The sequence below is a fragment of the Pelophylax lessonae genome, assembly GCF_965119305.1.
Source record: "Pelophylax lessonae genome assembly, chromosome: 1".
In the NCBI taxonomy this organism is placed as follows: domain Eukaryota; kingdom Metazoa; phylum Chordata; class Amphibia; order Anura; family Ranidae; genus Pelophylax; species Pelophylax lessonae.
In genome coordinates this window covers 330,382,437-330,396,665 of record NC_138768.1, presented here as the reverse complement: position 1 = coordinate 330,396,665, position 14,229 = coordinate 330,382,437, and the positions used below count along the sequence as shown (strand labels likewise).

Below are 14,229 nucleotides of genomic sequence, written 5' to 3'. Positions count from 1 at the left end.
ATTGCAGTGTCACTCCTGTCAGGCAGAGCAGGGATTTGTTGTGGAGCACTCTGTGATTTGCTTCACACTTCCCAATCTCAGGAATTGCGATTTCCAAACATTTCCTGGTATGCTGGTCATCATACCTTGGAACTTTTCAGTTTTTGCCTGGTAATGTCAGCTTTTTGTTTTCAGGTGCCAGGCTCCATTCTCCAGCTGCCTGCAGATGAACAGGAGTGATTGCAGTGCCACTCCTGTCAGGCAGAGCAGGGATTGAGATACTTGCAATAGGGAGGGTTCTGTTCCCTCCTCCTTCCAATGGCAGTTTACTGCGGGCACACACTCCTGCTCAGTTCTTCATTTATCACACTCTCTTATTTAAACTGGCCATTCACTGATCAAACTTTATCAGTGTCTGGCCTCCCCCACCCAACAGAAGTGGGTTTTTTAAAGTGGTATTAAACTCAAAACCAAAAATGTAATATATTGCGGATTACAAATCATTAAATGTGGTGACTGCATTCATTTTCTTTTTTTTGTTCTTTGTTTTCATCTGGTGTTTCGACCAGAAACATGCCTCCTATATTAGGTAGACATGTGTGATTCATTTTGTTACAAATTGAAATTCGGCTGAATTTTTCATTAATGTAAAATTCAGATGTATCTGAATTTCTGAACTACAATAGTAATGAATCTAAAATAACGAAACAAAATTCTGGACAAAATTCTAATTTAAATAGTTTTCGAATCGTTTTTGAATCAAATCCGAATTTCGAAGAGAATGAAATAGAATAGAAAATAACGGAATAGAATAGAAAAGAATATAATAGAACAGAAAATAAAAGAATATAATATAATAAAGTAAAACAGAACTTAATAGAAAATAAAAGAATAGAAAAAAAAATAGAATAGAAAATAAAGGAATAGAATAGAAAATAAAAGAATAGCGTAAAACAGAACAAAATAGAACAAAAATAAAAGAACAGAATAAAATAGAATAGAAAATAAAGAAATAAAATAGAATAAAAAATTGAAAAAAATAGAAAGAAAATAACCATCATCTGAAATTTGAATTTTAAATAGAATAAATTCAAATTTGAATTCAAATAGAATAGAAAAGAATAGAAAAAAATAGTACAACAGAAAAGAAAAGAATAGAATAGAATAAACAATAGAAAAGAATAGAATGAATATAACCAAAATAACTGTTTTCCAAATAGAATAAATTCGAATTTGAATATAATAGAAAATAATAGAATTAAAAAAGGAATAGAATAAAAAAGAATAGAACAGAAAGAATATAACAATATAACTGTTTTCCGAAATTCGAATTTCGAATAGAATAAATTTGAATTATAATAGAAAATAATAGAATAAAATAGAAAAGAAAATATTAGAATAGAAAATAAAAGAATAGAATAGAATAGAAAAAAACAACAGAATAGAATGAAATAGAAAGAATATAACCATCTTCCAAAATTCTAAATTTGAAAAGAATAAATTAGATTTTTTGAATGCTGGAAATTTGAATCGATTCAAATAAACCAAACAAAATTCCAAAAATAGGTTTATGTAAATACAGAATCGAAATGAAATGAAACAATTTTTTCATTCTGCACATGTCTAGTATTAGGGTGCCGTGGTGGATGAGGGAGCAACACAGACACCCTTGGACAGCAGCATTTTCAGTCTAGGGGGAGGGGGGTGTTACATGCATTAGCAGATTTAAATAAAAAGTGAAGCCCAAATCTAACAGCTACAGTTTTTTTTTCCTTTTTTGGATAAAGGTTTTACATAAATAAATAAAAGCTGATCACTTTAAGCACCCCTGTCAGTGTTAAATTGTTTTTCTCAAACCTCTAACTGCTACATCCTCAGGACAGCCTGTTCTGTTGAGAAACACCAGACTTACAGGTTAGATCACCAGGTAAAAATAAAAGAAAAAAGCCAAAAGAAAGAAAACAAATGCAGCCATCACATTTAAGAACTGGTGAGCTGCTGGGTGCCTCTGTCGGAATACAGTGTTCCAGCTGGGGGATTACTCCATCCATCTCATTTATGTGGGTGGAGAAATCTGGAGGAATCCTGTTGCCTGAACGAAAAAAAACTGGTTATGGCCAGCTCCAATCAATTCTGCACATCCATTCCAATACTTCCATCCCTTTCTCCGTCCAACCTTGTCTCTCGTACACCGCTCCTTTCTCTCAGCTCCATTACTGGGAATACAAAGTCTTTCAGCCCCACATTGTTCCTTCAGTCGGCCCTCTCATCCCTGTACACCTTTCCCAGCTCCTTGGTATCATTGTCTGCTAGATTAAATCCTTTTTTTACCCTAAAGCTGGCCATACACTAGCCGAAAAATCGTTCAAACTCATTTTCGAAAAACGAACACTCAGCCGTGAGAGCAGACGATCGTGCCATCATGTAATGACCGAATTTCGAATGATAAATCGTTCAATGGACATAAATGAATCAGTTTTTCGTTCATTTTGTCACATATGCCTAGTGCAAACAGTTTGGCCGAGAAACACATTAACCTTTCAATTTATCGTTCGTTCGGCAGAATTTTCCAAACTGTTCCTTTGATTTTTCGACTCTGAAAAGTTAAAAACGATTTTCTTTTTGTGCCCATTACCTGGACAAAAAACAAACGAATTGACCAAATGACAGATTTTCGAACGATTTTTTGGCTAGTGTATGGCCAGCATAAGCTGTGATGGTCACTGGGCTTTATAATGTCATACATCTGTTATGTCATGTTTTCTACATTTGTAACTCTTCACTTTATTTATCTCTCCTTTGATTTGCTAATGTCACATCAGCTTAGTACTTTGTTACAAATGACTCTCCCTCTCTATTTAGTATGTGCCACATTCTATTCTTCATTGGGTTTGCTATCCCATTCTACACTATATTGTCTCTATTACCTCTACACAACTCTTCCTCCTTCTCATCAGTCTAGCTCCCTTTCCCTATTTCCTAGTCTAAAGCCTTGTACACACGCAACGATTATCGGCCGACCAATCGTCCGACTTTTGTCCAAGTTGCGTTTTGTTGTTTGGAATGTGCCTAGACTGCACACGAATTTTCTTCGGCCAACAAAATTGCTCATCAGATTTTTCCCTGTCGAAATCTGTACTGACTGCACGAAAATCGGCCATTGTGTTGACGGCCAACAAAAATTTTATAGCCTGCACACCAGATTTTTTTCGGCCGAAAAGTCGGAGTTGGTTGTCGGAAGCATCATACTAACAAGCCGAAAATCGGCCGATCGGACGTTGGCCGAAAATTCCCTGCCAATTTTCGACACGTGTGTACGGGGCGTTAGCCTTTCTTTTCTCTGTCCCCACCAGTACAACATTTCTCCGCAGCCCTCAGCTCCCTCCTATTCCATCACAGCATACTCATCTAGTCTTGTCAATTCACATGATCCCTAACGTAGTACATTCTGTGATTTTAACTGTCAGTTCCAACATGTAATTTTATGCTCCACAGCACTAATACAGCGTCAGTGCAGGCTATAGATTGCATTCCTTCCTGGTTCGATTATAAATTCTTGTTTAGGTTCAGTTCAGGCAGCTAATTTTTTTCCTCCCGCAAACACTGATGCAGTAGCTTTTTTCCTTTCAGTGACACCATAGAGGAAGGGATATTTCTTCTGCCAGTGACACCATTGGCACAGAAGCATTTTTTCTCTCCACATTGGTGTTGGTAAATGTCTTCCTCCTCCACTGTTAGCCCCATCAGCCCCCCCCCCCAAAACCCCCCTGGGGTGCAGCAGAAAAAAAGCACAGACTTTATCTGCCTACACTTCGAAAATAGAAAAAAGTCCCTCCTCTGCTCCCACCTCCTGGGCCCCTCTGTTAACCTGATGGGGCCCATGGCAATGAATTTAAGCTCTGGTAGGCAAGTAGGAGTGAGGGTTTGCTCTAGTAAAATCTATTTATTTATTTAGGCAGAAATGCACAATTAAGCTGCTCTGGGCCCCCCCCCCTTTTAGCTGATGGGGTCTGGGCCCAGTACAACAGGACTGGTTGTACTGCCGTATCAGCGGCCCTGAGCCCCATATTTCACTGTGAGACAGTATGTGCACAACTCTTCATCTGCTGCACTGTGCCATAATCATTGGCACTGTTTGGGCCTGCTATTAGAGGCTCACTATTACCCCTCCCCCAAATCTGCCCCTAGTCCCACCCCTATTTGTAGGCGCACTGATTTACAAAAATTTTCAGGTATGCCAACCCTTATGCCCAGTACACACGATCCGAAAATCGGACGACTCTCCGTCGGTTTCTGTTTGGTTGCTAGGAACTCTCAATTATATTCGCAAATGGGAGAGGTTACTTACGATACGAATTTTCTCGGACGATGATTCAAAAGCTTCCGGTATGCGTAACCACGCTGTAGCGTGCGAGGGGAAATGATGTCTACTGCTCATGCGCTGTCTACTGCTCACCATTTTTTTCGGACGAACAACATACTGATAATACGATTATCGTACGATGTGTTATAATACGATCAAAATTTTTATGCTTGCACGACCGGATAATATCGGGCGAACTGTCGTGATCGCCTCTCGTAAGCTGTGTACTAACGATCCGATTATCGTCCGATCCTTTCACAAGCGTTATTTTTCGTCCGATTTTCGGATCGTGTGTACGGGCCTTAAGTCACACTGCACTATGGTACCTGACCTGTCAGCATGTACTGATAGGCGTTGTCAGAGATAGAGAAGATATGAGGTGGAGCTTCACTCCTCTTCTTCCCACGATAAGCACCCACAACCTCTGCATTGTACACAGGGAGCCACTTGTAGGGGTTCACCGTCACACAGAACAGTCCTGAGTAAGTCTAGAAGGACAAAAGAATAATATGTGTACATATTTATTTGGTGAACTGCCAGTTACATCATTCTGTTCTCATTAGTAGATTGTATTGGGAGTTCCACCAGATACGCAATAATGATAAAATAACATTAGCGTACAATGTAATGGAATCACTGGATAGACCTATATACAACAAAAATTAGGGGTTGAGAGGTTAGGAATACTATAGAGGGATCTAAGATGTTCAGTAACAGTTATAATGAGAAATATACAGTAAAACCTTGGAATGCAAGCATAATTCGTACTGCAAACATGCTTGTAATCCAAAGCACTTGTATATCATAGTGAATTTCCCCATAAGAAATAATAGAAACTCAGATGATTCGTAACACAACCATTTATTCATTAGTCCTTCAGTTTATAGTCCATATAAAAAGATTATAGCAATGTGATGGGTTGTGTAACCATAAAATGTTCATCCACAAATGGCAGCCTCCACAAGGGGATTAGAAGCAAAATTCAGTAGGAGCTACAGAGTATAAAAGAGAAGAGAGGCGCCTCTGAGTGTAGAAATATGGTTACATTTAATGAAGGTTCAACATTTAACAACTCACATGGTTGATGATTATAGGGGCACATCTAAGTATGCCGGCATCCGGGGTAAAGCTGTCCACATAGACTGCACTCCGCACCACCTGGTCTCACCGCTGTCAATCTACAATCATGACCGGGAAGACTACCCTGCAGTAGAGCGATCTGAAAGCGAGGCTTAAAGCGCTCATGCAGCACAGCATGGAAGGGATGACGTTGATGGTGGGGCAGAGGATGGTCTATGAGGACAGCTTTACCCAAGATGCCTGCATACTTAGATGTGCCTGTTTTAACTACTTTAGCCCTGCTCACTGTGCCTCTACTGCGGCACAGTGGCTCGTTATCATCCAGCGACGTAGAACTACGTCGCTGGACTCCTCCCCTTGTGGGCGGCGCTCGCGCGCCACCGGAGGCTCGCTCCCGCTGTATTCATTCACAGCGATCGTCGGGGAATCGAGTTTGGAGATCCACCCGCTTGTGTAAACAAAGCGGGCGGATCTCCTAAGTGACAGACAGTGACAGATTGCAGGGTTCAGCATAGCTGAACCTGCGATCTGTCCCTGTGTCACTCAGTCACCTCCCCCCACACACGTTAGTAAGCACCAGGCATACATTAACCCCTCCCTCTCCAATAAAATTAACCCCTTCCCTGCCAGTGTCATTTTTACAGTAACAGTGCATATTTATAGCACTGATTACTGTAGTAATGTCACTGGTACCCCCAAAAGTGTCAAAAATGTCAGTCAAGGGTCCGATCTGTCCACCGCAATGTCGCAGTCCCGCAAAAAAAATCGCAGATCGCCGCCATTACTCGTTAAAAAAAAAAACACCAAAAATGACAGAAATCTTTCCCTTAGTTAGTAAACGCAATAACTTTTGCGCAAACCAATCAAAATACGCTTATTGTGATTTTTTTTTTACCAAACATAGGTAGCAGAAAACAAATTGGCCAAAAATTTTAAAAGATTTTGATTTTTAAATTTTTTTGGGGGGGGGGGAATTTCATATAAAAAAAATTTGAAAAATATTGTTATTTTTTCAAAATTTACGCTTTTTGTTTATAGCGCAAAAAGTAAAAATCGCACAGGTGATCAAATACCACCAAAAGAAAGCTCTGTTTGTGGGAAAAAAAAGGACGTAAATTTAGTTTGGGTATAGCGTCGCACGACCGCGCAATTGTCAGTTAAAGTAGCACAGTGCCGAATCGCAAAAAGTGGCCCAGACGTAAGACAGCAAAATGCTCTAGTGGTAAAGTGGTTAATAATCAATCATGTAAGTTGCTAAATGTTGTACCTTCAATAAATGTAGCCATATTGCTACACCGAGAGGCACCTCTCTTCTCTTTTATACTTAGTTATGATGTGACGCTATCAAGACATTGCTCGTTTATCAAATCAAAACTTTTTAAAAATGTTACTTGTCTTGCAAAACACTCTCAGACCAAGTTATTCTCAATCCAAGGTTTTACTGTATAGCCAAAATATTAACTAGTTATAATGTGGGGCCTAGTCTCAAGCAGTTGGCACTCACATAGATCATCCAGGATGCATAACGCTCTTTGAGGTTGTACAGCACAGCTGGTTCATTGAGAAAGGTCAGCATGGCCATGTCTTCAATTTTATCAAACTTGGGTGGGTTCTGCTGCATCACTTGGCTGTCTTTCACAGTGATGTTCTAGAATAAAGACACGTTTGAAAAATGTTTCATTTGGCAAAAACATTCAATCCATTCAGGTAAAACTCATATATTGTTCTCACCTTGCCCTGTTCTGTCTCTACTGTAACTTTGTCCCCTTCACGACTGGTGAGTTTGGCTTTGACATATTCCTCTTTATCATCAGGGACAAATATATCCTTCTTCAAATCAAAAGAACGGGTCTGGGCCTCCAGGCGCTCTTTGTCTGACTTTCTCAAAAAGGGGGCAGCTGCCCCAAACTCTGACATTACAGCATCACCCATGGCCGTGCTACAAGAGAAGAAAAATTAGGAAATCTCAGTTTTGCATCATGGAAAGATGACAACATTTAATTAACCTCTTGCTTTATCAAGAGCTGAAGAAATACAGAATTTTATTTCATTTTAGGTGAACATTTATTGGCAGAATCATTGACCGACTTCATACATGTCTTAGAGACACCACAGGTAACATATAAGTACCATGGTTCATATCTCAGTCCCCTCCCATAAAAATATAAAAAGGTGTCACTTTCTTGTAGTGGGATTCCTCAGTTGCTTATCCTACATTATAGAGAATCCTTTAGTTGAGCCCTCATCATTTTGGCCTCAACCGTTGGGCAGAACTTTTAATTTGGATGTGTATTATCTCACCAATAGTGTCCTTCATAAAAATAAGGAGCCAGCATGTAATTCACTTATCATCATGCACACGAGTTTGAAATATCAGTTTTGTGTGGTGTTGGTTTTACAGGAACCCAGGTCTCTGAATTCACTATATCTGGTCTCCCACAGTACACAGAACATGGAAATGCATTCATTTTAGTAAATCTAAACTGTTCAATATCTTTTCTTGTCAGCAGTATATAGCAGTCTTTTGACTTTAATCAGTGTCTGGTTAAAGCTTGTAGGAGGAGTTTTAATTCTACTGTGACTGTCCTATGAGGCTGCAGGACCCTTGACCCTCTGTCTGGACAGTACGGATTGGCCCTGTGCTAATCACATGCACTCTCCCAAGTAAAAAAAACCTCTCTAGTAATACACACCAAACTGAGCATGTGCAGAGTGACTCCAAGGCTCTGCACTATCAGGATTGGGGACAGTGGAAGAAGAGGGGATCAAAAAAGACAGGATACAACAGCCTTTTTACACAATGTGTATGAGGATTAACCCCTTAGGTTCCACAGTGAGTAAAACAAGCATGCTTTACTGCATATACACACTGATTTTACTGTTGTGAGTTTAGTAACACTTTAAGTCCTTTGATTTATTTGGAGGTCCTCTATTTGCTCATCACATACTGTATGCGGGCTGTTTAGTAGTCTTGTACAATGGTTGTACCTTGGTCTCAATAAAAGTCTACCAGACAAATCTAAACATGGTTGAATAAATATTTTGGTGGATGATATAGATTTTATACTTCAATAGTTGTTAATCAGGAAGACTGACTGACTCTGCCTTATACAGATATCTAGAGGGAGAATCTATCAGTCTGTGGTATGTAATACAGTAATAAAATGATACAGCAAAAATGTCATGCAAAAGTCTGCAGGTAGACAACATAGAATACATGTATGTGAATTATTTAATGTGCCTGTAAATGTTCAGTTCTGTACAGCCATTCTTGTGATTTACAGGATCTTGCCAGACTATAAAGCCTCACTTTTCTGTGTTTCAGATAGAGCAACAGAACTTAAAAAAGTGTTCTAATAACTGTATGCAGTTATTCATCAAATGGATTCTTATTGTTATTTCACATGCCATTAGTTCTGCGTTGCTCATTTACCTGCGGTATAAGCTGCATTAATAGAGTAACAGTGACAGGTACTGGAACAAACAATAATACTGCCAGGGGTACCTAAGTAGTTGCATCTCCAGTTCTTTTTAACCACTTGCCGACCAGTCACGTTGACTGTACTGCGGCAAAGTGGGCGGCGCGCACCGCCGGAGGCTCGCGCGCGCCGCCGGAGGCTCGCGCGCACCGCCGGAGGCTCGCTCCCGCTGTATTCAGTCACAGCGGGAGTCAGGCCAGGGGAGGAGCGGTGGTGATCACTGCCGCTCTTCCCCGATCGTCGGGGAATCGAGTGTGGAGATCCGCCCGCTTGTGTAAACAAAGCAGGCGGATCTCCTAAGTGACAGACAGGGTCAGATTGCAGGGTTCAGCATAGCTGAACCTGCGATCTGTCCCTGTGTCACTCAGTCACCTCCCCCCACACATGTTAGTAAGCACCAGGCATACATTAACCCCTTGATCACCAATAAAAATGAACCCCTTCCCTGCCAGTGTCATTTTTACAGTAACAGTGCATATTTATAGCACTGATTACTGTAGTAATGTCACTGGTACCCCCAAAAGTGTCAAAAATGTCAGTCAAGGGTCTGATCTGTCCGCCGCAATCAGTCCCGCAAAAAATCGCAGATCGCCGCCATTACTTGTTAAAAAAAAAACACCAAAAATTACAGAAATCTTTCCCTTAGTTAGTAAACGCAATAAATTTTGCGCAAACCAATCAAAATACACTTATTGTGATTTTTTTTTACCAAAAATATGTAGCAGAAAACAAATTGGCCTAAAATGTTAAAAAATTTTGATTTTTACATTTTTTTTGGGGGGAATTTCATATAAAAAAATGTGAAAGATATTGTTATTTTTTCAAAATTGTCGCACTTTTTTTGTTTACAGGGCAAAAGTAAAAATCGTACAAGTGATCAAATACCACCAAAAGAAAGCTCTGTTTGTGGGAAAAAAAGGACGTAAATTTAGTTTGGGTACGGCGTTGCATGACCGCGCAAGTGTCAGTTAAAGTCGCACAGTGCCGAACCGCAAAAAGTGGCCTGGACGTAAGACAGCAAAATCCTCCGGTGGTAAAGTGGTTGAAGAAGATTCAAACCAAGGTAATAAAAAGTGACTATTTAAGCCCCTTAGACAGTGCTGTACTCTCTCATTCTCTAACATTGTCATTTTGTTTCTACATTTTGTACTTTTTGTGTACTGCAGTGGTCATATAAGCAATAGAACTTTGTCATCTCCCGACTATTAGTTAGCTGATTGGACAGTGAGCATCATTCTGTAGTCCGATTGGTCTACGCTGTCCTTCAACCACACTGCTGTGCAGTGGAATATCATAAGGTTTATAAACAGACTGTAGTTTTAATCTGGCAGTATTTAAAATGCATCAAATAATTTCATTTTTCATATATACAAAATTGTATTTTCTTTTAATATCTGCCTGGTGTTTAACTTTAAAGCAACTTAGTCGCATACAAAATCCGTCTGACTCTACAACTTTCCACAATTCCATGAGTGTCCAATGTCTGTGTTGTCCACAGCATGCATTGGCTCCATCCTGTGACCCCATATGTCACTGCTGTGCCCTATAGTGATGTAGGGGTTGGAGGATGGAACCACAGCAGGTAGCAAGGGAGCACAGACATTGGACACTCCCGGAATCGTTGAATGCTGAGGAGTCTGACAGAAGCTCCAGTAAAGGGAAGCTAGAGAGACATAGGCTGCTGGAAAGGTAAGTATAACATTTCTTCTATAGCAAGAAACTTCTAGTTAGGACTGACAGGGCTACTTTTTTTAACATCATTTTTATTAGGTTTTTGTGGTTGACAAGAAAAAAAAAAAAACTTTATAGGAATACAATCCTCACCCCAATTACTATATCCAAAAAAACATTAAACAGCAAATTTGATAGCAATGCTCAGCACATGATATCTAGACACGGTCACTTTAGGGTAAACTTGAATATATTAAACAGAAATATGTGTCCACAGAAAATATGCTAATACAGACTATTTGCCATCGATAAATAGATCTGTCCGAACAAAAAAACCCCATCAACGATGTCATATTATTTAATTAATTCTACTTTAAATTATTTTACTTTAACATTAGATGTGCTAGTGTGTTTTTGATTGATATACTGGGCAATGTCCAAATAAACCATAAGAGTTCTAGAATCATCATGTCCTAAATCAGCCTTTCTCAACCTTTTCAACACAGAGGAACCCTTTGAAATAATTTTCAGGTCTCAGGGAACCCCTGCTAAAAATGAATATATTTACAACTCATGATACATTAGTGTGATGGTCAGTGGGATGAATATTCCTTACGCTTGTGGACATTGGGAAGAATTACCTTCTTCCAGATAGCTAAAAGGAACAATGGTGTCATTGGAAACATATCTGAGAGCAGAAATTGCTCATTGCTCAAGGAACCCCTAGCAACCTCTGGAGGAATCCTAGGCTTCCACCGAACCCTGGTTGAGAACCACTGTCCTAAATAATATGTTTAAATACCAAAATACCTTTCAATTGTGCTATGGTTCCATAAAGTACATTTTATATTATAATACCAATTTATGAAAACAATACATCTGCTCATAGCGACAAGTCACATTCTAGCATAGGACCAGTGTTGGGGGTAACTAGTTACAAAGTAACTAATTACAGTAACTACATTACTTTTTTTGGTAACTAAGTAAAGTAACTAGTTACAATACTAATATTGGTAACTACACTACTTTACTAGGCTATAGGAGGTAACTACACTACTTTACTAGGCTATAGGAGGTAACTACACTACTTTACTAGGCTATAGGAACGTGCTTTCCTGCGTTACCCAAGCCGTGCGATACCATCGTTATTTCGAAGAATAGAGAGGGATGAAGTTTATGACTTTTTGTTGCAATTTATGTTTTATTCTGTTTTTTCAGCTTTTGTTCTCATGTTTCCCAAAGCCTGTGTTTATACAATAAACTCTATGCAGAAAGAGCGTCATGTATCTTCTTCTACAAGGTCAATTAAGAAAGAGGAAAGTAAAGTAATAAGTAGTGAAGTTACTTTTCAAATGCAGTAACTAGTAAAGTAATCTCATTACAATTTACAGAAGTAACTAGTAACTAGTAACTAGTTACATTTTTTGAGTAACTACCCCAACACTGCATAGGACCTCTTAATTGGATCTGAAAAAAGAAACCTGGGATACAATTTGTTGTTATGCTATTTCAGTTTTTAACACAAGTTAGGTCACCTTCAATGTGCCCACGACTAGTGTATGAATATGCCGTAATCCAGAAAGGTGGCATCCTGCAAAAATACAAGTTAAAATAAAGGGATACAATACAGTTACAATACAATTGAAGACAAGAGGGTCCTCCTACCCTCGTACCTTGAATTGTATTGTAACTGTACTGTCTGCCTTTATATTGTAAAGCACTGTGCAAATCGGTGGTGCTGAATAAATTCTGTATTATAATAATAATAATAATTAAAAAAAATAAATAAAAAATGCAGGAACAGCAATATATTCTACCGGCTGTGCACTGGCATGCCTTACCTATGACAGATAATTAGTGTAACACAGAATAAGCCCTATCAGTACTCACCTGGGAACAGTGAGCAAGCAGGAACAGATAATGAAGAAAGCACTGTTTACAATTCTCAGTGTGCACATGCATGGATTTATATATATTCACCTGTTCTTTTTCCTGTCCCCTCCATCCAGATTTGGGCTCCATTGTCTGCCAGCCACACCCCTCCACACATCAAGAGAACAATTGAGGGTCTCACGTCATTGTGTAGGAATTGTGGTGGGGAGATGTGGGGGACATGTGAGACAGAGCAAGTGTGACATGCCATTAAGTATATTTCTGATCCCCAGGGCTAGGAAGAATTGATTAACCCATACTCTGCTGAATTCTTGAAATGCACCGATTAAATCCTCTTTGCTATAAAATAACCCGCACAGCAACTGCCAGCCTGTCTCTTAAACTTACACAATGCTAGCCTGCTAAAAATACATATGGGCTTGTTCAACAAAGCCGTGCAAAAAGAAATAGTGGTGTTAAACATGCAATAGCAGAGAGAAAAAGTATCAGATTTAATGTTTGTATAGAAAATAATTTCTGGTTAATATTGGTTTCTGCACTCATTTCATAACCTAATTATCTATTCCTATAGATACTGACCTCTACAAACTCTATTTACTGAGTTGTATGCCATATCCAGTAATATCATTATGTTGATACAAATATAGATACATTTAATGGCTTTGTAAAGATGACCATGGACATAAGAGATTGGTCAAAGGGGCTGGCATTGTTCAACCCTCCGCTGATAATTTTGCCCAGTTTTCCTCCAAATCACCAGATTATGCTTTTTTAACAGAAATGAAGAGAGTGGGGGAAAATGGAGATCTCGGAGGCAGTTATAGTATTCGTCATCTTGAGGAAAAACAATTAGCCAAAGTTTTTAAACTCATATAATTGCTTTCTCTCCCACAATCTGTCGGGAAATGTTTACTGATATCCATAGAAACATAGAAGATGGCATAAAAAAGACCAAGTCTATCAAGTCTGTCCCATTTTTTATTTTTATTTATTTATTTTATTATTCTTTTTTTTTTACTTTTGGGTCTAAGTATAAATGTAAATTTGTCCCAAGCATGTTTGAATCCACTTATTGTTGGCTGACTGGCCCCCTCTGTTGGAAGTCTATTCCAAGCCTCAACTACATTTTGGGTAAAATAATAATGAAAATACTGACTTTCGCTTTATATTCAAAATATTTCCCTCCATGACAATACTAAAGCAATTTGAAAATGTCCAGTGCTTTGGCACTTAAAGAACCTCTTACTTATCATTACTAGCATAAAAAGAAGTGGAGAAAAGCTCCAGATTGTGCATTCATTTTATTAAATAATTCATATAAAAATAGATCATCTTTTAAAACACAAGACTCAGCTCACATAGCCAGCAGTATCACCTATTTCAGCATGCAACATCACTAGTCCAAACCTCTTCCTACAGGTTTCAGCTACTGAGGATGGCCTTTTGGCTGAAATACATAGGAAAGTGTCTGGACTAGTGACATTGCACACTGGAGTTGGTGATACTGCAGGCTACGTAAAGTGTTAATTTATTGCCTAATTCAGCTCTGTGCAAATAACAGGAGTCTCTCTGTGCCTGCATGTCAAGTCTTCATCAGTGGAAGTATTCCATCCTATAGAATAGTGATGGCGAACCTTTTTGAGCCCAAGTGCTCAAACTAAGACACAAAACCAACTTATTTATTTCAAAGTGCCAACACTGGTGATGATCGCCCACCCTAAGAGGGATTGCAGCCAGATCAGCATTCGCTTGGTGTTCTGCTGA

The 14,229-nt window shown here is 39.0% G+C and overlaps 1 protein-coding gene across 1 annotated transcript in view; it reads right to left on the bottom strand.

Moving 5' to 3' along the window:
* The window catches only part of LOC309565524 (myosin-7), a 73,562-nt gene extending 66,205 nt beyond the window's left edge, over positions 1-7,357 (bottom strand). The window contains exons 1-3 of the mRNA XM_082270490.1: positions 7,154-7,357; positions 6,927-7,070; positions 4,674-4,830 (exon numbers count right to left, since the gene is read on the bottom strand). Coding sequence (XP_082126616.1) covers positions 4,674-4,830; positions 6,927-7,070; positions 7,154-7,354 — 502 coding nt within the window. The 5' untranslated portion in view covers positions 7,355-7,357. The remainder of the gene's footprint in view (positions 1-4,673; positions 4,831-6,926; positions 7,071-7,153) is intronic.
* Positions 7,358-14,229: the final 6,872 nt, after the last annotated feature.